The 25061-nt window shown below is 37.9% G+C and overlaps 1 protein-coding gene across 3 annotated transcripts in view; it reads left to right on the forward strand.

Moving 5' to 3' along the window:
- ltbp3 (latent transforming growth factor beta binding protein 3) overlaps nt 1-17598 on the forward strand; it is a 43104-nt gene extending 25506 nt beyond the window's left edge. The window contains exons 9-30 of one of the 3 annotated variants that reach the window (XM_042498942.2): nt 124-231; nt 339-352; nt 433-502; nt 756-833; nt 2459-2584; nt 4332-4463; nt 4556-4684; nt 4829-4948; nt 6335-6457; nt 6574-6696; nt 7179-7298; nt 8053-8181; nt 8481-8654; nt 8955-9035; nt 9296-9424; nt 10111-10248; nt 10354-10494; nt 12872-13000; nt 15101-15262; nt 15348-15437; nt 15556-15684; nt 16567-17598. In XM_042498942.2, coding sequence (XP_042354876.2) covers nt 124-231; nt 339-352; nt 433-502; nt 756-833; nt 2459-2584; nt 4332-4463; nt 4556-4684; nt 4829-4948; nt 6335-6457; nt 6574-6696; nt 7179-7298; nt 8053-8181; nt 8481-8654; nt 8955-9035; nt 9296-9424; nt 10111-10248; nt 10354-10494; nt 12872-13000; nt 15101-15262; nt 15348-15437; nt 15556-15684; nt 16567-16718 — 2597 coding nt within the window. In that variant the 3' untranslated portion in view covers nt 16719-17598. The remainder of the gene's footprint in view (nt 1-123; nt 232-338; nt 353-432; nt 503-755; nt 834-2458; nt 2585-4331; nt 4464-4555; nt 4685-4828; nt 4949-6334; nt 6458-6573; nt 6697-7178; nt 7299-8052; nt 8182-8480; nt 8655-8954; nt 9036-9295; nt 9425-10110; nt 10249-10353; nt 10495-12871; nt 13001-15100; nt 15263-15347; nt 15438-15555; nt 15685-16566) is intronic. The other 2 variants (XM_042498943.2, XM_042498944.2) reach the window with 2 other exon arrangements.
- The last annotated feature ends 7463 nt before the right edge of the window (nt 17599-25061 follow it).

Below are 25061 nucleotides of genomic sequence, written 5' to 3' on the forward strand. Positions count from 1 at the left end.
TATAATGGAACTAGATGGCACTTGGCTTGTGGTGCTCAGAGTGCAAAAATACTAAAAAAAAAAAAAAAGAGTAAGTAAGTAAAATAGAGTAACAGTAAAATTCTCTCTCCATGTGGTGCTCAGCGGCCTTCAGTAAAATCTGCCCTGCTGGGAAAGGATACTTTCTCCAAAATACAAGAGAGATTGTGGCGTTCGCTCCCATTGTATTACCCCGTAAGACCGAGAAGGAGGGTGAGTCCTCCACCACTCAGGAGTTTCTAATATTTCTACTTGTGAGTGCCTTGTATGAATCACGTGAATTCACACTTGTAATAATCCTTTATCTCTTTTCCTTTCAGAACCAAAGCGGCCGGTAAGACTTCATTCCTCTTTTTGATTCTTCGTTGATGTAAGTTATTGCCGTTGTGAAATCTGATTACGTCTTTCAACCAGGAGAGGCCTCCAGAGACGGTGACTGCTGTGCAGCAGTCTCCCACCAGCACCAGCAGCCCTCGTGTGCCTGGTAAACTCACCTCTAACCTCACCAGTCACAGTCATACCCAGTAACTGCACTGATAGAACATTTTGAAGGGAAAATGTCTTTGCTACTGGTACTTACGTGTTGTCACAGTGAGGGGAAAGTGTCTACAACAGTGATTAGTGTAGAGAAATGCTCCCTGTGTGTGGTAAAGACAAAAATCTCAGGACTTAAGTTCAACATGTCATATTGCCTCCTGAAGCCTGTCCACTTCATCTCTCTTCTGTTGGATCCACAGTTGTTAAACCCACCCCTCCAACAATCATCAGATTGACCCCAGACAATGATCCCTTCGAAACACAGACAAAAGTCTTGCGTGAGTTCCCTGCAAACCAACTCAAACATCCGCTCTGCTTTAACCTTAATGTAGACAGTTACTCCTGTAAAGGCTGGTTCATGTTTTATGCGCCTCGAAAGTGGGAAACCCAGCTTTCCACATTGCCCAGTAAGAGAAGATACAGTAGTGAGCTTTCGGACCATCACTCACACATGACATGTTGACTTTTTTCATGTAACAAACATAATTTATGACAGCATCCAAGAGTCATTTACACACTAGGTCAATCCTTTTTGATGGAAATGATTGAAAAAAAAGAGTCCCCAGTTGAATGCATGCTTCTTTGATTTTTAACTAACGGTTTTGGACACATTGCATGTCTGGTGCATTCAGCCATGAAGCATGAACCAGCCTTAAAGCGGACTTTAGTATTTTTTCAACCTTGACCCTATTTTCCAACATTTGTCTTGAGTGGCAGCAACAATTTTTAAACTGGTCTAGTTTTGAGAGAGACTGCTGCAGAAATGAAACAGGCTGCAATACAACAATTGGGGCATTTGTGCACCGTTCACTTAAAGTGCTTGTCTTTTTCTACTTTATGTGTTTGACAACCTCATGGAAAGGACCCTACAGAGACAGACCTTTTTGTTAAGGAGTAAGATCCATTTTGTTTAACAGCCTACAATTGCCAAACCCACCAAACTCTGTTTAAAAAAGCTGTAATCTAATCACTGTAAAACACACTGCATTCAAAGTTGACAGAAACAAATTAAAACACACAAAAGCCGTCTTGGTTTGTCTTTTCACTGTTCCAACAATCACCAATTCTGATAGGCTGAAATAACCCTTAGTTTACACAGCTGAAAATATTCTGGCTCTATGCACTATAAAATGGCTGTTTTTTATATGGAGTCTGGTTGGTTTGGCAATAGGGTGTTTTGGGACTTTTTCTAATTAAAAAGAAAGGATTTAAATCTTTCACTAAAGGTCTATCTCTGTAGGGACCCTTCCCATACAGTTGTTAGACACTTAAACTAATACTGTGAGTCTGTCAGTGACAAAATGAAACACTTCAGTGGAAGTAAATTGATGGTGCACAAATGCCCCAAATAGGTACATTGCAGCCTGTTTTGTTACTGCTGGCTGCAGAGCTCTTGCTTAATACTGGACCAGTTTCAGAAACTGTTTTTTCAATTAGTCACTTATATGCAAATTATGAGAAAATAGGGTCCAGGTTAAAAATACCAAAGCCAACCTTTATGGCTATGTTCACACTCTTTGTGTTTTATGGAAGCAAGTGTTGCCATTACTACATTTCATGCTGGTATTTTAAAGCAGGTTATGTAGGGCACTTTGTTTGCATAGACAGAAAACATTTCTAAAGGAGTGTTGGATATCTATCTCTGATTCTGGCCTGTGAAACCTTTTCTTAAGTTTTCATTTATGATTTTTAGAAGCTCAATACAGTTCCTCTTTCACCCGCCTCTCTTTGTCTTTTTGACTGATACCTGTCGTTGGCTTTGATAAGAACAAGCTCGAGGCAACTAAAAAAGATTTAAGTACAGCATGGGTGTGACCAGCTTTATATATATCCACACACATACATCTGTGTATCTATATATATATGCATGTATATATATGATGCCTGTGTTCCCTCCTTGAAGCAGAGACAGATGAATGCAGGCTGAGGAACATTTGTGGTCATGGCGAGTGTGAGAACAGCCTGAACGGCCCCATCTGTCACTGTCACCCTGGCTACCGTCTCAACCCGCAGAAGAACATCTGTGAGGGTAAGAGACAATGGTAGAGACAGAAGCTGAAGGAGGAGGTGATGGATATCGAAGTTTCTTATGCATGGATTTCCCCTAGCAAGCAAACATTTCCCACCCACAAACAGATATGCAGCTGATATGAGAGGAAAATGTTACTGTCCTTGAATTCTAAGCAGTGGCTCTCATCATGTGTACTGAGTAATATGCGGATACGGTCTGAAAGGTTGGAATTAAAAATAGTCGGCTTTTGGAATTTATCATTCTCATTATTGTTTCCTGAAGTCAATAATAGATAAATCAAAAGGTGATATGGTATGACAATGATAAATGAAAAGATTTAATGAAAATGAAATTATTACTAGAGAGACAATTACGGTGATTATTAATCCACACATTAATGCATAAATCCTAATATTTACAATCAGTATTTTGACTTAAACTTGTTTTTGTGTGATGTTAACGATTTTAATTTAGCTTTAATTTATCAAGTGTTTTCTATTCAGCTGTGTTGTTGTCCAGCTTTAGTAAAGGGGCACTCATTTTATACATGGTGGTGAGTTCACTTGTCATCAGTAGTATGACTCAGGCAGCCTGCATAAACAGTTGTATAATGTCTTTCGCGGCTCTGAGGAGAGTTGTTTGAGACAATCTTTTGGCATGGGCATAGAGACTGAACATTTGATAAAAAAAGTCTGCATCACAAACTAGGAGTGTTGGATTGAAAGCTGTGAGCATTTACTAGCCACGAGGGATACTATTGCTGCCTTTAAATGGAACTTGTGAGCTCATGGTTATGACATTAGAAACCTTGTACATGATTTGCTTCATGATGAAGCAGTTAAGTCCTGAGAACGCTGCTGCTAGGCAACGGCAGCATGGACGCCAAAAGAGCCACCAAGGCTAGCAATTTAGCAAGCTAGTGAGTAACGTAATGCAGGAAATGCAAACGTATAATAAAGGAGGACAAAGATGAGACAGCTGTTAATATCAACATTTTCCAAAGAAAAAAAAAAAATTTATTTCACAAAAAAAAAAACTTCCATGGCCTCCGCCATTTCTTAAAACGTCAGTCAGCACATCATAACTCGTGAACTTGGAGCTTTTAGAAAATTTTCATATCTAGGGTTATTGGATGGCATCTTTGATTTAAAATACTGTTGGGCAACATGAGAAATTTAGGATCCAGAACTGTAAGAGCTTGACCTGTTAAAAGTAAAAAAAATCAGGATAAAATGTCATCTGCTGCTTTGAATTTGATGGGTTTTATGTGGTATATCCCTTTAAGAAACAAACATTTAATTTAAATAACATTTTATTGCATATTATTAAGTAAAATGTGAAAGCAGATAAGCTGTAAAAGACATTTTTGCTAAAATTGTGAACCTGGCTGTAATAAGTTTCTCTGACAACTTCAATGACATTGGTTAAAATGATTGTCTCTGGATTTAAAAATAAATGAATTATATATATATATATATATATATATATATATATATACATATATATATATGTAATTGTCATGTCCTCTGAGAGTGAAATGAATGGATTTGCATGGTGAGCGGAGTAGTTTTTGTCACTTATGTGAACGGTTCTGGACGAAAATACACTGTCACTGAAAGATAAATGGACATGTGATGAAAAACATTTCCTGGAGTCAGAGCACTGTTTCCTCTGAGCTCTGTGACCCTCTGTTGTCTGTCTGTCATGTACACTGTTGTTGTTATCATGTTATTGAGATCATTTTTCCTTCTCTCATGTTGTCCAGATGATAATGAATGTGACTCAGAGCCGTGCGGCCATGGCAGAGGCCTTTGCGTCAACATAGAAGGAGCGTACAAATGCCTCTGTCGTCAGGGTTATAAACACATGGTGCAGCATGGGAGACTCAAGTGTGTAGGTAAGCTAGGCTGATTGATTTCCATGTTAAAATGTTTTTCTGTTCTCTAAGCTATCAGATCCTGCATTGGCTCTATCCTTTGTGTTTTGCAGATGTGAATGAATGCTCTAAGCAGGACATCTGTGGTGTCGGAGGCCAGTGTATCAACCTGCCCGGTTCTTATAAATGTGAATGTCACAGCGGCTTTAGGAGCAAGTCACACCGTCATCCAACCTGTGAAGGTACAAAGACACTGATTATTACGACAGTATGGATATTAGTGCACAGGCTCTCTGCTGACAAAACACTTATTACATGTGCGTCACCATAACCTGGTTGCGTCTGTACTCTGCGTATGGGTGTGTGACTCTTCTCATTTATTCCAGACGTAAATGAGTGTTTGAACCCCGACACTTGTCCCAATGAGCAATGTGAGAACACGCCGGGCTCATATGAGTGTGTTCCTTGCTTGCCTGGTCATGAGGCCCGCGCCGGCATTTGCTATGGTGAGTGAAACCCAGCTATACAACAAAATCCATCACTTAACTTTTTTTTTTTTTAAATCTTCCCTTTCTGTCAGAGTGTTTTTGCGGAGCACTGCGATCATCAGGATTTCTTGTGGATCCATAAAAATCCTTAAAAGATAAGAAAATAAGGCCTTCACTAGTATTAAAATGTCTTAAATAAGTTCTTCAAAAGTCCTAAAAATGTTAAGACATTGCATTGTAAAACATCAAAATAATTGGTATTGTTATCTATAACTGACCAATTGGCTCTTGCATTAACGTCACACAGATCAGAATGGTGGAACCAACAACACACATATGTTATTTCCAGCTGGGATACTCAGAGCAGAGCACATAAGGAAATGCAGATTCAGCCAAAATTAGCATTTTAGCCAATATTTCATGGAATGGCTGAAACCAGTACAAGGCAATGCATATGAGGCTCTGTGTGTTTTATGCAGAAAAAAGAAATTCAAACTCAAGATGGGAATCAAGGCAGTGGAATCTCACGTGCAGAGTGAGAAACACATAATCGCTAAGTCATGGGTTATGTTACAATAAACATTTGGGTAAAATTGTCCCTTTAAAAAATGTCCTTAACGTTACATAAGTGTTTGTTTGTTTCTTTCTTTCGTTCTTTTTTCAGTTGTGGTTGATGTAAAATTTGTCTTCAATTTTGTTCCAAGTAAATAAATAAAAATAAAAATAAATTAATTAAAATAATAATAATAATGATACTAAAAACTTTTCTTAGGCTATAGGAAACCTGCATCATGCAAAATACCAAGAAGAAGTTTTCCTACTCTTTCAGTGATGGATGTTTGCAGTTATGTCACTCCCATCTGTGTTATCTGGCTATTATGTGCAAAATGAGCCCTGTGAAAAATGGAAAGTGATAAAATTAAGCCAGTAGGTTTTCAGGCATCTTTACAGGGAAATATCTTATATCAACCTACTGTAAAAGGAAAAACCTATTCCCTATATCATGATAAATTTACACATTTGACTAATTTGTCCATCACTTTTTCAGTGATTTCAGACACTCAAAAGTATTGTTATTTTATCATGAGGTAATATATCAGGTGATAAAGCAGTTTTTAAGTTACCTGCACTACACACTACAGCTGCAGTGATGTAAAAAATATACTGATACCAGCATCAGCTGAGCTCTGGAAAAAAACTTGAATTTAATATTGTGAAGGTTTACTGTAATGATTATAAAAAAAATGTAATCAAGCCTTGTTTAAAAACTAACATTTGAAAGTGTGTCAGTAATGTGCAGTTGACTGTAGAAAGAGTCCAAATTAAAAAAAAAAATAGCATTACTACAAACATGTTATTGCATAACTGTAAATAACTTTTTACGTCTCCTACATGTTTGACCAGACATTAATGAGTGTCAGAAGCCTGGCATCTGTCCTAACGGCCGCTGTGAGAACCTCCCCGGTACTTACCGCTGCCTGTGCAATGAGGGCTTCCTCCCATCCTCAGACAGCAAAGGCTGCGGTGGTGAGTAATGCTCAAACCTAACCTTTACATAATGTTACTGAGACTAAAGGTCCTAACAATACGGTTGAGTGATTTGATGGCCGTTTGGTACTGAAGTTTTCCATTCTCCCAAACAGACATTGATGAGTGTGAGGACGTCAGGCTGTGTGCGTACGGCCACTGCATCAATACAGAAGGCTCCTTCCAGTGCCAGTGCTACCCGGGATACCAGCGCACACAGGAAGGCAGCCACTGTGAAGGCATGAATTATTCAACACATCATGTATTCCAGTAGTGTTCACATTAGGGTTGTACTGACTGTCACTTTTTTTTTAACATTCAAAGCTTCTGTTGAGGTTTTTCAATTTAGCTTTAAATGTCTGCTGTCATATTTTATGATATCAGCACCCTAAAAAAAAATCCTCGGACCAAAGTTAAACAGAATGAATAGGCTTCCAAAAAAAATATAAGATAAAAAGCTGCCTAACATTTAAACATCAATGTTATATAAATGAAGCTTTGAAATGAAGCTTTGAAGCTATGAATTATTATTTCTGTAAAGCCCAGTTCACATGGACCCAATATGCAAGTTGTTGTCACTTTAAACCCCCTTTAAATAACGAATCAGCGCTGGACTGTCCAAATAAAGTGTGACTGAGTTTAGATTGGTCTTGACCAGTTCATTAATCCTGCTCTCTACATGCTTCAAATTCCATCATTGTTTTTATTTCCTTCCCTTCAGATATCAATGAGTGTGAGAGACCATCAAACTGTCAGAGAGGCCGCTGTATCAACAATATGGGCTCATACCACTGCGAGTGCCAGAAGGGTTACACACTGGTTGGAGGCCGAAGGTGCCAAGGTCAGTCTCAGACCTGTGTTAGAAAACAGGATGCTGTCTGTTATTTTGCTAACAAGTGACTCGTATGCAGGAGATCGTGAGCTAAATTGCATCTTCAAAGGTCCAGTGTGTAGTATTTAGGAGCATATACTTGCAGAAGTGTTCAGTAATATTTACTACTGTAATGATTTCATTAGTGTATAATCACCTGAAACTGAGAATAGTGTAGTAGTAGTATTTTTGTTGCCGTTCATTTTTAAATATGGAGGTTGTCCACTTCCATGTAGTCTGCCATGTTGTTCTACAGTAACCCAGAATGGACAAACCAAAAATTTGCTCTAGATACACCATTTGTGTTTTCACGTTTTTTTTGTGAGCCACCGTAGTTCTGGAACATGCCAAGCACACAGCAAGAGTCAATCGGTTGCAATCTGCAACCTCACCACTAGTTGCCAGTAAATCATACATACTGGTTCTTTAAGTTTGTTTAATTTACCGGATCTTCAACTTGTGATTATTTTGTGTCATCACTGACAGGTGTTCTTTATACATCTTACACAAGATGAAGCTTTGCTTTGTGGGTAAAAGTAGTGCATGTGCTATGGATTTGCCAATATTTTAAATGTCTGAACAAATATACCAAATGTATTCGTACCTCATGCTGAAAAATATTAAATATGTTTTAAAAAAAGAACAAAATCTACTTGTTTGCAACTCAGATGGTGTTTGGATTTAAAACAAACACTCAGAGCAGCATGTGTGATTTCCCTTTCAGACATAGACGAATGCGCCGCTGACAGAAGCCTCTGCCAGCCCTTCGGCTCTTGTGAGAACAGACCAGGCTCCTATGTGTGTGCCTGTAATCACGGTTTTGTCCTCTCAGAGGACAAACACAGCTGTGAGGGTAAGCCTGCTCTGATTCCGTCTGCTTTACCATAGACCCACATTTATCCCAGATCTTAAACCAGGCCTGAGCATTTAATCCCTGCCCCTTCCCGAACCCAAAACATTTCAGTTCAAACCAATCTGAAGGCCTGCATGTCAAACAATTATAATTATTAGATATTTATTACAAAATCCCATTCCTATATGAACCAAGCCACAAACAGAAATTAAAAGTAATGCCAGTTTGGTCCAGTCCAGTCGCTTGATGTGTACACTAAAACCAATGTTTCCTAACATTCCCAATGTTTGCTCCTGCAGCAGTTCGAGTGGTGAAGGATGAAAAGAAGGAGTGCTACCTGAACCTCGATGACACTGTGTTCTGTGACAGCGTCCTGGCCACCAATGTCACTAAGCAGGAATGCTGCTGCTCCACCATCGGAGTGGGATGGGGAGATCACTGCGAGATCTATCCCTGTCCAGTCTCCCAGTCAGGTACATCTACACTACAGTGCACTGTGTGTGCATAATGCAAGTAAACACCAATTCAACTCAAGTTATGGGTAGGTTTGTAGCTTAGTGTGTCGAATATGTTACTAAAAAGGGTTTGGACAAAACTGACTTTAGTTTGCATGGTGAGATTTTGATATTTGTAAATGCTGTGTGCTAACACCAATAGAGGGGGTTCTATTTCTGTTGGGTTCACCATTGCTACATGCACGAATCTGGGTTTAAGTGTCCAATAAATGGGGAACATCTACTGTACTGTTTATTAAACTGGTCCTCTCCACACAGACGAGTTCCGCTTCCTGTGCCCAAATGGGGAAGGCCTCTACCATGATGAAGGACTTCTGTACAGCCTGCCTGTCTACCATGGTAGATATTATACAGCTTGGGTCACAAAATTCACATACACACAAGCTACACAATAAAAAGTTATTCCTGCATTTGCACTAAAATTCCGTGTTAAAAACAATCCAACAATATAAAAACGATCACAGCACCTAACTTTGGTACTTGTCGATATAAATTGTCAGTTCCTCAGAAGAATAGTAAACAGCCCTCATTACGTCAAACACTTTGTGGGAAGTGCCGATCTGTTCTTGAAAAGAGATTTTTCCTTTCCTTGACTGCAGATATCGACGAGTGCTCTTTGTTTGCTGAAGAAATCTGTAAGAAAGGTCGCTGTGAGAACACACAGCCGGGCTACGAGTGCTACTGTCAACAGGGCTTCTACTATGACGGCAACCTTCTTGAGTGTATCGGTAAGTGCATAGATATGAAGGTGTGGACTTGAAACACATGACTTGGACTTGAGTCACATATTTTGCTGACTTAAGACTGGACTTGACGAACTTGACAAAGACTTACAACTCAACTTGGGCTTTAACACTAATGCCTCATGACTTTTCTTGGACTTACTTGAGCCTTTTAACTTGAAAATACTTGATACTTCCCCCCAAGCCAATTTGGAAAGAGAAAGTTATAGACATTTTTCTATTATGAGATGAGTTAAAAACAACAAGACAGAACAGAAACACACAAAGCTGCTACTTTTATGGCATAGGTTGGTATGGTACTATATGCTATGAAAGTATAATTTCAGCACCACTTTTCATGATAAGTTCAGTTACGCTTGATTACCAAATGTATTTTAAAAAAAATACTAGTTTTAAAAAGCATTCATGATTATGGTAAGTTTGATGTGTAATGTGGTAAATGTGTTGACTTCCTTAGAACTCGAAAGTCAAAACTTAGGACTTGGAGCTTGACTTCAGAGACTTGAGACTAACTTGTGACTTGCAGTACAATGACTTGGTCCCACCTCTGGCAGATCCCCACTATAAAATGGCACCTAAAAAACATCTGTAAACACGCTGTAAAAGCTTTGTTTTGTAGACGCTCAGTAACAGATCACTGTTTTTCTTTGTGGTTTTACGTTCTCCCTCAGATGTGAACGAATGCCACGACGAGTCTCTTTGCACTAACGGTCACTGCATCAACACTGAAGGGTCCTTCTACTGCAACTGTAAACGACCATGGACTCTACACTCCAACAAGAAGACGTGTGTGATCGCAACAGTAGCGGGTGAGTAAAATCTCCTAGAAACCCTGACTGCTTATTCTGCATTTAATTACTTTTTGTTCTTAGAGGAATCATCTTGAGCTCTGAATCAACCTTTTTGTCCTACAGATGTGAATGAGTGTGAGGACCCAGCCAACTGTAAGAATGGACACTGTGTGGACACTCCGGGGTCCTACTATTGCATCTGCTCTCCACCCTGGACCCTGGCCACTGACCGTAACAGCTGTGTGACTCCTGAGGAGCAGGCTGGTGAGTGCAGACCCTGTGCAAAAAGGGTATTATGAAGAGCAACGAGGCAGTGGTGAGCAACAGCAGTTTATTTTAGAAATGGCAAAACAAAGAAATGATAGTGTTGGTTGTCTGTGTTTGTGGGAGGCAGTGTATGTGAGACAGAACTTATTTCTGTGCCAAGCTGAATAAAGATGGTGCACAAATCTATTCACCTTTTGTAGGTGTCATAGTATTAAACAGAGTCAAGAACAGATGTCTTTTTTTAAGATATTGGTCTTAATGGAAGGCTCTAATAACATAATATTGAGGAGACAGACTTTTTGCACACAAGATTATATATCAGATGTTTTCATCACATTATAAGTGGCTGAAGAGGGTTTTTGTGATCTTACTTTACATTCTGTAATGGACGTTGTTAAGAAGGGACTTTATAGAGGAACAATTTTGAAAGTGCCCAATAATTTCTTTATGTATAGTGATGACAGCATGATGATGTTGGGAGAAATATTACAGAGCCATTCAGAGCCAAACCAAGCAAAAGTAAAAAGAAATGCAGCTCAGTGCTCAAATACGTTTTAGCTGTGATAAAGATATGTGCTGAAATGAAATAACAGTATTTCACAGACTAGCTCCAGCTCTATTACTGCTTGATATTCTATAACCTTATATAACTCAAGTGACTAGTTACACTTGTAATCATTATTTCATGTAACTGCTGCCTGCTGATATAATAGTTTCTCACATTGAAAATTGTCAATATTCATTTTTTCAAGGAGAAATGTACATTTACATCTACAAAGTGGCCGCTGAAGTGGCCACCTTGTTTTTAATGACATACCAGGGGTTTTGTGATGTTTTCTGGCCAAGCACCAAGTTAGGATAAAAAGGAGTGGCTGTCGCATTTGCTCCATATAACCTGAAGCCAATGCTGTGGTTGTATTGATGAAGAATCCAGGTTGACCCGGTCATTGATTCAGGACTCTCTGATAACATCTGGTGAAGAGCTCTGTCTCAAACTTGGAGTTCACTTTGTATCCCCACTCATGGCCAGAGTTTGGGGAAATGCAGTTAAACTGTGCTCTGTTTAAGGCTGCAGCCAGCATACATGCAGAGGCAAGTGTAGTAAGGAATGATTAATGAATGACATTGGGGGACAAATATCAGATGGCCATGTATAACCATATAGTCAGAGCTATTTTGTAGAAAGTGCAAATGTTATGAACTCTTGTTCCCTTTACACTCAGAATGGACTCACCTGAGCCCAGGACCGTAAAGTTCTAGTTTAAGAGAGTGAGGTTCTGTTGCTGTTCTTTGCAGATGATGCTGTCCTTTGCCGTGGTTTGTGGCCATCAATATTTACTAGAGGAGTTTGCAGCTGTGTGTTGGACAGTTGGGACACAAAACATTGCCTCCAAGATTGAAAAAGTGGTTACTTCCCACAAATGAGAACATAGAGCATTACTCTGTCCAGGCAATCTTTGTACCGATCAGCTTTCATCAGCTTTTTGGGTGATTCTGATGTAGCCAGTGGATATCCCGTTACGGGATGTCTTGGCCTAGACAGTCTTATCAGTCGTTTTAGTTTGTGTAACAAGTTTGAGGGACTGAATGGATGTGAATGTGGCTTATCCTGTAATGGCCTGGATTTAGAAAAGATAGTTTGGAAAACATGGTAGATTTTGAACATACCTTCTAAATGCGCACTAGACCCTCATTTTCAGGTTTTAGTCTAGTGACACAATATTTTGTGTTATTCAATCTTTAAGGAAAAAATAAACACCAAGAACATCCCCATACACACTGGCATAGATTGCGGTATCATTTTCTCTGCAAACTGCCTGCAAACTTCCAAGCAGATGAAGGATTCTTTAGTTGGAGTATTGTTGGAACTAAGCTTCCTATTTTAACCTGCAGCCTTTTTGCAGATATCGCACTGTGGTTTATACCAGCTGCAGTGTTATGCATGACCAAAGCTCATTTTTGTCATAATCTGAACTTTGCATGCAACATTCATGGTAGAAACGTGAACAGAAAGCAAACTAGACATACAGGTAGTGGACACAATAAAAGTACCCACTGTACATTGTTATCCAAACCAATGACGTGTCACTGCAATGATTGTTGCAGCTTGTAATGTTCAATTTTTGTTGAGATTGTTTCAGAGTTGATTCAACACTCTGTGACTTGATAAACTGAAGGTTGAATCAACATTTTTTTGATATAGTCTCGTGAAAATTTGAATTTTGTGTAGAAACTTCACAAAATATAGAATTATTGTATTGAATTTCATGATGTAGCACAATTTTTTAAGTTATTGTGTCCACCACCTACAGACTAAGAGCTGGCCCCAAGCAGATGTTCATACTGTAACCAGTGTCTGTGGTGCCCTTTGCAGATGTGAATGAGTGCCAGGACCCCTCGTACTGTAAGAATGGGAGGTGTGAGAACACGCCCGGCTCCTTTCACTGTTTTTGCGACCCTCCCCTCACCTTCAGTGCAGCGCTGAAACAGTGCGTCTATGACGGTGGGTAAAATCAGCGTCAGCTCACCTGAGCATGACCGATCCAAATGAGTTTTGGCTTACCTCGACATCTGCCGCTCATCTTGCTCTTTTTAATTCCTCCCAACTTGTGTCCCATCTGGCGTGTACTGGCTTTATGTTTCCCCTCTTACCGACTTTACAGAGACACTTTCCCATTCTTTGGAGATCCCACTTTGTGTAGTTATTACAAATACATATTGAATGCATGCACTTATGCACACAAAGCAGTATCTGAGCATGTTCAATGCAAGGAAAAAGTGATTACTTTGGGCATTTTCCCTGCATGTTTTTTGTTTTTTTTACCAAAACAATTTGTGTTGTGCTGTTATAAATGATGAATTGATTTGTTCTGGTAGAGAAAAGACAGACTCAGCATTTGAAAACTGCTCATTTTTTTTTAGTGTAGAATGGCCTGACCTCATTAGTGATTGTTTTGCATGCAATAAGTGATTATGTGATTCATAGTACTTTAATGTGTTTACCTACCATTTTTTACAGAGTAATCAACATCTTTAATATGGCTGGTTTAACATATGTAATTAACACTACAAGGCTGCTTAAATGTGATGCATTGTAACCAGCAGACCAAAAAAATGACATTGAACACTCTAAAATACTCTGTCTTCACAATTACAGAAGACATAGAATCATAAAGAACCACAAGCAAGGAGCCGTAACAATAAACTGTTTGCCTAATGAGTAAACACGCCGACACCTGATCACACAGTTATTAATTTCACACTCATTGATAAATGCTTGTGTTATTTTTTTTATTCTTTAATATGAGTTTAACATTTGTCTGTACAGTATTTTCCAATAGTTGTAAGTGTGAATAAATAACATAGTCTATTAAAGCTAATAAAAATGTTACTTTATCCAAAACTTCATGTAAAAAAATCCTCCTCCTCTTCCAAAGGCTTCTAATGGCATTTGCTTGTGTTGACCACAGCTTTTTGAAATCAACCAATCAGAGCCGTGGAGTCTCAAACGCAGCCATCCTGTCAATTTCTGCTCATGAATTTCCGTCAAACTGTCAAACTAGGCAACACAGATCAAATATGAATCAAGACTGCATTGCCTATTTCTTATCTCAAAGGTTTTCAAAAACTTTTTTTAGTGTACAGTTTAGCTGTAAAATGAGAGAGTCGGTGCTTCATTTTGGCTTGACTGTTTCCAACATTGCTGCGGGGTCACAAAGTTTCTCATGCTACAGCTAAACAGTAACTAAACAGTACATTAAAATATGTTTCGAAAACATTTAGGGCCAGAAATAGGCCATGTAGTAACATAATCTTGATTCATATTTGATCTGCGCTGCCTAATTTTACAGTTTGATTAGAGTTCACAAGCAGTGACTGACACGTTAGGGACTGCTCGGCTCTGATTGGTTGTTGTTCGCATGTGGTAATGCCACTAGAGCACTAAGAGGAAGCAAAGGAACATGATTTTTCTTCAGAGAGTATCTGTCTTATGTACTACTGTGTCGATATAGTGACAGTGTCAGCAAATATGACAAAAGTTTGTTTTTAGAAAAATGACCAACTATAGCTTTAAAGCATATTAACTTCTACATGCCTTGACCAGATACTATACAAATAATACATAGAAGGTTCAGTGTGTTTTTTCTTTAGCTGTGTCTGTTACTTACAGAGAACACATGTTGTATGACAAAGCTAGCTGAAAAATGTTTACGGTTACTGGAGGATATACAGGTACTTAATGTGTTTTGAGGCAGACTAATTGCTGCACTTTGGCTCATGCATGCTTGGAGAGGCTTGTGACCTCCGTTAACTCCCAACCATAATGAGCATCTAAAGACAATAAGCATTGCATACATTTTGTGCTCTTAACTTGCGTATATACTATTATTTGTACGTTTTTCTTTTTTCACTGAAGCATTTTTATGTAAGGAGCTTTCATAATGTGATATTATTCTTAGAGCTCAGAGACTTGCTGAATGTGGCTTTCTGTACATATGTACTGGCACTTTTCTGATAGTGCCTGATTTCTCACATTTTACCTTTAATTTTTACGCTATACTTAACATGAAATGTCTGTTTTTTGTTTGTCTGTTTTACTCAGATCGCACTGCAGCCCACAAGGATGTGTGTTTCCTGCAGGTTGACGAGGGCTTGATCTGCAGCGAGCCCAGGAACGGCATGGTGGTGACGTACTCAGAGTGCTGCTGTCACTACGGTCGCGGCTGGGGGCCCGAGTGTAACACCTGTCCACCCAGAAACTCAGGTGATCAAACTGAAGACACAACTGGCCAGTCAGACATTTTTTTCCTTTATTTGAAGCTAAAAAGACATTCATTTTTTGTGTGCAGAGATGTTCAGTCGTCTGTGTGAGATGCATCTAGAGACTGAGTCTGATGGAGAGCAGGATTTCCTGGCAGCTTTCGCCAACTACAACCCAGGTAAAACTATACACCATCCTTGTCAATATATAATCATATGTCTGACACTCTAATGTATTTGACCTCAATCAACCCTTATTTTCTTTCTGCATTTCCCCTTCCTATTTGTCTGTCAAAGGTGACAGTTCAGAGGAGGATTCAGACGAATGCAGCTGTGCAAATGGTCGCTGTGTCCGCTCCTATCTGGGCACAATGTGTGAATGTAACACAGGATTTAGGCTGGACCACTCCCGCACTCGCTGTATAGGTTTGCACTTTCCACTCCTACAAAAATACATTTTTTAAAATTAATCACTTATTGCATTTTAAAGGGAGAGTGCACCACAAAATTTAAAATACATATTTTTTTCTCCCACCTGTATCGCTATTTATTAAACTAGATATTTTTGGTGTGAGTTGCAGAGCGTGATATATCGGCTCAAGAGATGTCTTCCTTCTTTCCGAAATAATGTAACTAGATAGCACTATTTAATACTAATAAGAACTATTTTCTTTCTGTTAAACTCCACCCACCAACTGTATCACCATGCAAAATGAAACATACATCTGATACTAGCTCATCTAGCACCACTGAGGTAGCTAATTTTACAGCTCAGCCAAAGAGGATGCCATTAATGTGTTTATCTTTTGCTGTCACAAGCACAAGCCTCGTGTTCATGAGTAGGTGTACGCTTCCTTCTGCACTGTGATATGGTAAATGGGTGTAGTTCGGAAAAAAGAAAATAGTTCCTACATGAAACAGCTCACAGCAAGGTCTGTGGATTTCCTTCATTAACAAGTCATGAATTCTGGAAAGAGATGTTGCTGTTGAGGTTTTTAAATATATATTATTTAAACCGAGTGCCATATAGTTTGATTATATTGGAGAGAAGGCAGACACCTTTATGGCTGATATCTCCAACACACAACAATTCCCACCAAAACAATCTACATTGATGAATAAGGGTAAGATGAAAAATATGTATTTTTGGGGTGAACTATCCCTTTAAGGAATGCACAGTAGCCAATAGATGTATATGCATGTAATAGAATGTATATTTAGTAACTTTGTATTTAGCACTGTTTAGCAATGTTTTATTTCATTTTTTTTTACAGCTTATACTCTTTGATAAGTTTTTTTTTCTTTCAGACATTGATGAGTGTGCAGAACCAGGAGCTCGTGGCAGTCCGTGCAAGAACGCTCGCTGCGTGAACACGACAGGCTCATACAAGTGTTTCTGCAAACACGGCTTTGTGGCCACACGCAGGCCAAACACATGTGGCCGACGCAGAGCTCGGTAACCTCTGTGTCACTGTTTATCCCTGTCTACAGTATGCAATACAAACAACAAGCACATGCTGCACACTAACATGTTTGTCTCATGATGCAAATGTGGGACTGCGTGTCGGCAATGAACCCAAAAACATGACTTCTTATCAGGAGCCAAATCATAGCATGAAATGTACAAAACATATCATTTTCACTCCCCATTTCACATATAAAGAAATAATCAGACAAGGAATATGTTTGTTTGTTTGTTCAACATTTTTTGTAATTATTGTTTTTTAAACTGTTTTGTTAAGTTTAAATTGTGCCTTTTTGATTGATCTTCCTGTTGCATTGATCTCTCATTCTTAATTTGGGTGTCAGATCTCAAGCCACCTTGTTTTAAAAGATCTGTGTGGTATTCCTGTTGTCTTCCTCAGCCCATTCAATATTTGCGTACTAAAGGAATGCCATGAGAACTTTTACATGTTGTGGTATTCCCCTTTACATTCCCATTCAAGTCCACATTCTTTCATGTTTAATTCTAAATCGACGTCCTCTGATATTGTATTTTCTAACTACACATTGTTGACTTTGTGTTCCTGTACAGTTTGTCCGATGGATCAGCAGCTTCTGTAAGAATGGTCCCTGTCCCACCCCTGTTTATTTGTTGATGTAAAATATGAGAAACCTGAAGTTTTTGTATAATTTGACATGTGCACCGAAATGACTTTAAGCTAGAAAAAGAAGGTCATGCACTTAGCAATGAATAGTGGGAATATTTGCTAAATGTAGCTTATTCTGAGAAAACCAAGAAAGTTTGACATCTGTTGTCATGATTGCTGCATCAAAGTATTTAGAAAACCAAAGACGCTGTTGAGATGAGAAGAATTTGATTAAAAGATGTCAACCAGTCATGCATGTTTTTTGTGTGTGTGTTTGGGATTGTTATGTTTTATGAAAATAGCAAATAGACATCCAGAGTTCACTCACAGTCAGTTTAAGTAGTGTGGGGGACTGCACTGTGGATGATTCAGTGTTGCCTTTCAAGCACACCTAGAAAGCAAATAAACCCAGCACATGGCCGGGTTTCATTTGCTTTACTTATTTACTGTTTTGCATGATACTTCAAAGTATCTGCAGCATTCATAAACAAATTTTGGTTGTTGGCGTGTCATTTTGAATGGAATTTTGTACTGTTCCTCTTCACACATTCTTCAGCATTTCATTGGAGTTTTCAAATATTTTGCAGGATAAAAAAATATTTAGTTTTTCGTAGTATGATTCATTTATCTCCATAAACAAAAATGTTTCAAGTATTCAAATTAGTGGAAATTTGCTGCAGGGGTTTTAGCACTGAAAGTTTGTTTTTTCCTTGAGATGTTTGTGCTTCCAAATTGTTGCTGTAACCTTCTTAGAGCCCACATATAAACAGTGATTCTCTTGAATCTGAAATCTTCAGTCCAACTGATTTATTCCCTGACAGGCAAACAAGTCCCAAGGAGATGTGAATATACTGGAGATAGTGCAGGAAAAGAATGCCATTAATTATTATAAGCTGTCTAAGAAAGCTGAACTCGTCTTTTTTTGTCCCTTAATGATCCCATCTATCTAAATATATATCATACATGTTCAGAAATATCCCCAGATTTCAGTTATCCTTTTCTTAAATGATTCTCAGAATTTGACATGTTTTTATCCCCTCTCTGCTTTATTCTGTCTTGCCCAATGTACTTTTCTCAGCCAAAAAATTGTTTTTCTTGTCAGGTCCATAATTTCCTAGGGTATTTTCTGAAAATAACTTTATTTTTTTATTAAATTTACGGAAAATAGAGACTGTTTGACTGGTAAACTTGTCATTAATTCAGATTAATAAAGTGTAACCCAGAAAATGTAATCGTCAGTGCAGCTGGTCAGCAAACACGCAAACTATGACGTTTAATTGAAAAGATTTTTCAAATATTTTGTATGTAGAATGATATTTTCATTAATACATAAAATATGAATGATTTACTTGGGTTTAATTAAGCAGGTTTCCTAAAGAAGCTGTAGTAAAACACATTTTCTCCCTTTGTCTTGTCAAAGCTCACTGATAGAGGAAATTGAGGGGAAGGTGGAGGGAATGCGTAAAAGCTGATCTCAGTGTAGTCTGGGTGCACTGAGACGTGGAGGAGCGAAGTGTGGAGTGTGTTCAGAAATCTGTTTTATTATGAAAGGTCTCCCTTGTTCAAGGAAAGAGTACACCTTTAATTTGTCCTTATTAGACAAGAAAAAGCTCTAAATACCAGACCAGACATATGTGGCAGTAACAAAATAAGAATACCTCAGTGTGGGTTGGTCAACTTAAAAAAATAATGGAGTATTGTATAAAGGAGACCACAAAGCCCATAGATGACATCTTCAAGATGAAGAACAGCACCAACTTGTGGCCTTTTGTGTTACTATAACTCCACCAGAAACCTCAGTGAACACTAGGGAGCTAGCAAGCTACTTTAAAGCACAGTTTCCCAAAGCTAGCAGATATTTCACACAGGGCAGAGTTGGCTGGAGGATCAGAGCAGAGTTTAGTGATGATGTTGTTCACTTAGAGTAATGCCACTGAGGCCTGTGATCTGGTCCTGTCTTTGTATAAAGTTACCATGAGGCAGGCCCACACACTGCTCCTGCATGAACCCTCTGTAAGGACTACAGGTGAGTGCCAACACTGTGACACCCATTAGCAAACTTCATAATATCCTGTTCATACAAACATTTTTATGAAACATGTCAAGTAGAGGATTGATCTGAGGTGGCTGACCCCTGAACAGGGAGGATCATGTGCTGCTGAAACTCTACATTCATCTTCGTCACTCTAGCTTCCAAATTTTCATCTAATAAAATGCTCCTGTTATGTAACACATCCAGTTAACCTTTTGTTTCTCTTCATTCATTTCCATTCCCAATATGTATGCGTGACTGCACAATCAAATTGCTGCAGTTATTCAAATCATTTCAGATCTTATAATCATAAAATCAGTCTTGTAACTCAAAGTAATTAGTTGACTAAATGTCTGACTTCAACTCTGCAATTTTACCATATGTACCAGCATGCATTAGGGTAAAATTTCACTAGAAAGTTGAATTTATCCAATTTGAAGAGTTACAGGATGAAGGCTTGTTATGTGTTTTTATTGGTGTTTTTCTCTATAATCAGTATCAAAACTATGGGACCCTACTGCAGTTTTCGAGAGAAAAATCATTTTTTCTTAATAAACAAGGTTATTATATTTTTAATTCAGGAAAATACAATTTACAAGATAATTATTTTGTTAATTAAAAAAACAAGGGCAAATTATTTGTCAGTGAAAACTTTTGTCATAATTCTTAGGTAATGATCAACTTAATTTGGCAGAACAGGGCAGATATTTTTTTTCTCAAGTGAATGCACTATGCTCCATTACAAAACAAAGCCGATGATGAAGAAAGATAACCACTTACACCACTCGCTATTTTTTCTCCACAGTCTTAAGCCATATTTTTTAATCTATCAACATGGTTTGGAATTTGCTGTGAACCACATTGCAAAAGGTATTTGATGGCAAAGTTCATGGGAGAACAGACTTGACACAATGACTGTAAATCAGCAACAACATGCAATAGATTTGAGTTTCTGACCATGTCGAAAATATTGAAACAAAATATTGTACTGTATCATAGAATGGAAAATAAACTGCTGTACCCTACGGACTGACAGATTTTGTATAGATTTGCTCTGCATATTGCAACTTTTAGATTTTAATTCTACAAAAAAAAAGTGCTTTCATGTGTGATGAAAAAGCGCTCTGCTTTATTTGTGGGGTTTTATACCATTTAGTGTTAAGAAACTAACTTGCTTAGACTCCTCCACAACAGTGTTTCCTGAACTTTTTCACAACAAAAACATTGACTTGTCAGAATAGAAAAACAGAGATGGAACTTATGTCCCCATTCCAGCTATTATTGCAATGCAATGCAATTAATAATGCTATTAGTTACACCAGTGTTTGACAGGTCAACATGTCTCATATCCAAATTATTGTAACATAACTCCTCTTGATTGCCTCAACTGGAAATGCCATTGTTTATTTCTATGTACATGACTTAAAAACAATTAGTACCAATGTCCTTTTCCACCTCCTTTGTTATAGTATTTAAAATAGTGTTAGATCAACAAATTATCCCTAAACTAGGTCGTGTAAAAGCAGAGAGGAGAGAACAGACAAAAAGCTACACTGCCGCTGAGACAGTCCATGAGTCATGATGCCACTGAGGCATTTATCTGTCTCCCTGAACTGGGACTTGTTCATTGATCTGATCTGTTATTTTTGCCTACTTTTTGTGGGCAAAGAGAGATGTGGCTTTTTTTCCACTCACTCATGGATGATTGTGCAGTTTATAGTATATTTTGATAAACATGGAGTCATAATCACGCCTAATTTGAAAATTTATTGTGATATTATTCACATTACACTAGCTTTCTGGGTAAAAACTGTTTATTTGTGTCCACAGTGATCACAGAAGATGTAGTACAGGTCGTAACTTTAAATGGCAGAGCCATGTTCCAAATGGAACAGCCTGTTCATATGGAGACATTAGAGGTGTGAGTACACACACACACACACACACACACACACACACACACACAAACAATGCTGTACTATATCATAATGTCTTCTACATAATACCAACTGTGTCATACAATCTGTTGCATGGTTTATAATTTGACCTATTTTGGGGCATTATTGCTTCAAATTTAAGTTATCTAAAAAAAACATCTAATCAAATCAATAGTCCTCTCGTACGTAGTGTGATCTATTTGATTTAGACTGTTCTACACTTCCCACACATGTTATTTGCATCTCAAAAATATATAATACTGTTGGTAAAAAAATGGGGCAAAAAATGATTCACCAAATGATTCCACTAGAGGGAGCTGCTTGTACATCTCTTCAGCTCTGAATGTGCTTTCCATTAATCTAACTGGGTCTTCACCACCATCATGTCTGCACTGTAGTGTAGTCAGCTCTAGTTGCATCATGATAAGGTTATTTCTGAGGTGTGTGGGCGAGATAAATCTAATGGATAAGGCATCAATATACAGAATCCTGCTGCTCCTGCAGTACAGTAAATGCATCATTATTCTTTATTTCAATGCTGTGGAGGAAACACATGTTTTATTCATTTATTTAAAAAAAAAACCCAAATGCCTTTTTGGGATTAATCTACACTTACAGACTGAATGTACACTGCAGAAGATCCTATTGGTATATATATATATATATATATATATATATATATATATATATATATATATATATATATATATATATATATATATATTTACCATGGATGAAACAGTTTACAGACAATAATTTTCACAACATGTCTGTCTGTTTATTTCCAGACACATGCAGGCAGACATATGCATATGGTCATATTCTACTCAATGTACTAAAATGTACTAAATTATATACACTGTTACCAATGTGCAAAAAGATTTTTGAAAACCATTTATGATCTTTAATATTGCTAAAGATATATATATTTGTATTTTTATGCCCATTATCTAATAATAATAATAATAATAATAATAATAATAACTTTATTTATAAAGCACTTTTAAAAAACGGAGTCTACAAAGTGCTTTGACAAGCAGAGCAAAAGCAGAAATGGGTTAGTCAGAAGGCAAGACAACAACAGAAAGCCAAACAGTCCTACTAAACATAAGCGAGCTAAAATAAGGGTAGAGTTCGTATACGGTTAAAACAAAAGGGGGCAAAAATGCAAGATGCAGGACGGAAAATGTCCACATAAAAAAATACAAGTAAAAATACCAAAAACCAGCGCAATAAAAGCAATCAAATGACAAAATAAAACAAATGAAGTATAAAAATAAAAACAAAAATTTGTCTGAATGCGTTCACAATGATGTCTTTGATTTTGATCTGACATAATGAACGTAAAAGTTTCAATAAAAGTTTAAATTTAATTGAATCTCATTGTGAGAGGCACAAATAATTTGTAATACTGTCTTTTATTCCCTTGTGCCATATACGCTGTAGATCAGTGACACTCAACCTGCTTTGCCCGTGGGGCATTTTTTGCAAAATGTCAGGAGGCCAGAGGGCAGTTAATAAACATACATTATTAATAGGCTATTTATCAGCATATATATAATGTATGACTTGCCTGTTTTCAACCTTTCAATGCAAACTGTACTCAATCATCTTTGCTGGGAGGCAAATCCAGGCGCAGCAGCCCAACATGTCAGGTGTACACAGGGGTGTTTCTATGATTTATGGGACATTTGGGGCTTAGCCCAGAGCTCTGTTAGGAAGATCGGGGATCCTTGCATGTAACTTTTTTTTAATAAACAAGCTTTATTTAGATGCTTTATATGCATTCTGGCCCCTTATTTACATTCAGATTACAAAAAGTATCTCAGTGTGAATTTATTTTTTTATTGATAGTAAGAAAATGTTTTGTGGGCCACTTGGCACCCTATTGTGGACCAGATTTGGCCTGTGGGCCATAAGTTGAGTATCACTGCTGTAGATACTGTAAAAAGGCAACCACACCTGTTGTGTTTTCCTCAAAACACTGATTATTTTCCACCTGGAAAAGCTCTCAAGCAACATATAACTGTAACCACAGTGTCATCATGTGATTGGTATTAACAGCATGTGAAACATCTCATCTGCTGATTTGCACGCCAGGAGGTGGGCGTAATAACGCACCAAGCTGTCTGTCTCTCTCCATAGACGTTCCTCATCCTGTGAGCTCAGTGAGTCACGTTGCACCATATAGTGGCACCACAGCTCCTCGCTGTCCTGGTTTCATTCTGTCGAATTATTATATAATTTTAAACTGGAACAGCAGGGTGACCTCCAGCAACTAGTTTAGGGAGAGAGAGAGAGTTAAGAAAAGAGATGGGGGAGAGAGGATGAGCAAGAGCCGAAACAGAAATAGCATAGTTGTCCTTGGGAGACAACTCAAAAAAGTGGCTGAGGGGATATAAATATCTTTTAGTAGGTCGCATTGACCGAACTATAACCCACTAGGTACCGGTGGCTGTGGACTGCAGCTATGAAACTTTCTTCATTGTTGGTCAAATGCAACATTGGTTGGCTTTGGAAGTTGGGGGACAAACATTGCATAAGATAAGGGTGATGTTTTGATGACAGTTTTTAAATGACAATATTTCAGTCTGTAGTTGCTGTAACTTTAAGTCAGTTACTGTGTCACTTAAGATCAGTCCCATGCTTTCCTCTTTGTGCTTAGGGATCGAAAAGATGTCTAATAAATGTCTGTTATACGTATGTTTGTCTTTGGATGTTTAGATGTATTTGTATTTAGATGTTTAGATTTGCTTGGTTAAGGCTGAAAAGTCACGACGTCTAGTCTTAGCGTAGATGAAAGAGTAAACAGAATCTTTGTCTATGTCAAAAAATAAACATTCATAATGAAAATGAAGGGGTATGCAGTACTTTTGTCAATTATTTTCAGGTTTTTGTGTATTTTTTATATATTTAATGATTATTTTAAAGTACGGTGTAAAATTGGGCTACATGTAGCTGATAAATCCTGGTCTATAACAAGGCTAAAGCTTGGAGACGATATTTAAATGATGTCTGTTGAAGTGGTTCTTAACTGGTACAGCTACGTGATTCTGATTTTTTCTTTGTTTTTAGTTCATATTAGTTAAGATTAATTACCACATTATCAGTTTTATTTCACAATATGTAAACAACAGTTTGGCTGAGAACAGAATGAAATAAAACATACTGCATGGATAAATGGAAATGTCACCTCAAAATAAAAGCTCTGTGGCACAAAACTTACTATGCTACAAAATGAAGTTGTTTTTTTTTTTCTTTTAAACTTGACATTTTCACAAGTCACTTAAGGTCCATTCAGAAGGGACCAGTGACCTGCTTTTGAGCCACAACCCACCAGTTGGGAACCACTAGTCTGTTGCTCAGTGGGAAGCCATTTCCAGTGTTTTTTTCTTGTCTAGATTCCTGGATACATAGTGGCTGAGTTGTAAAATGGATTTACATTAGATTTTTCTACATGAGCCAGTGCTGAACAAAAAGCAGCAGGAACTGAAAACACGGGAAATCTCTTCAAAATGTACACAAGATTTATCAACAGATAAAGTGTCACAAACAATTTGAACTATAACTTTTCTCTCAGACAAATGAGAAGTAAAGCTCATCTGCATTAGCAAAGCAAGATCTCCGTGCCTGGCTGAATTTGGAAGAGGAATTGTTATCAGAACATCAGAGGTGTTGCTTATAAGGAAACAAACCCGGCAGGGCAGCCTTATAGGGAGGTAGCACATCTGCTAAATAAAGTAG

Source organism: Plectropomus leopardus, chromosome 15 (genome assembly GCF_026936395.1).
Source record: "Plectropomus leopardus strain MGB_pleo_1.0 chromosome 15, ASM2693639v1, whole genome shotgun sequence".
Classification (NCBI taxonomy): Eukaryota; Metazoa; Chordata; class Actinopteri; order Perciformes; family Serranidae; genus Plectropomus; species Plectropomus leopardus.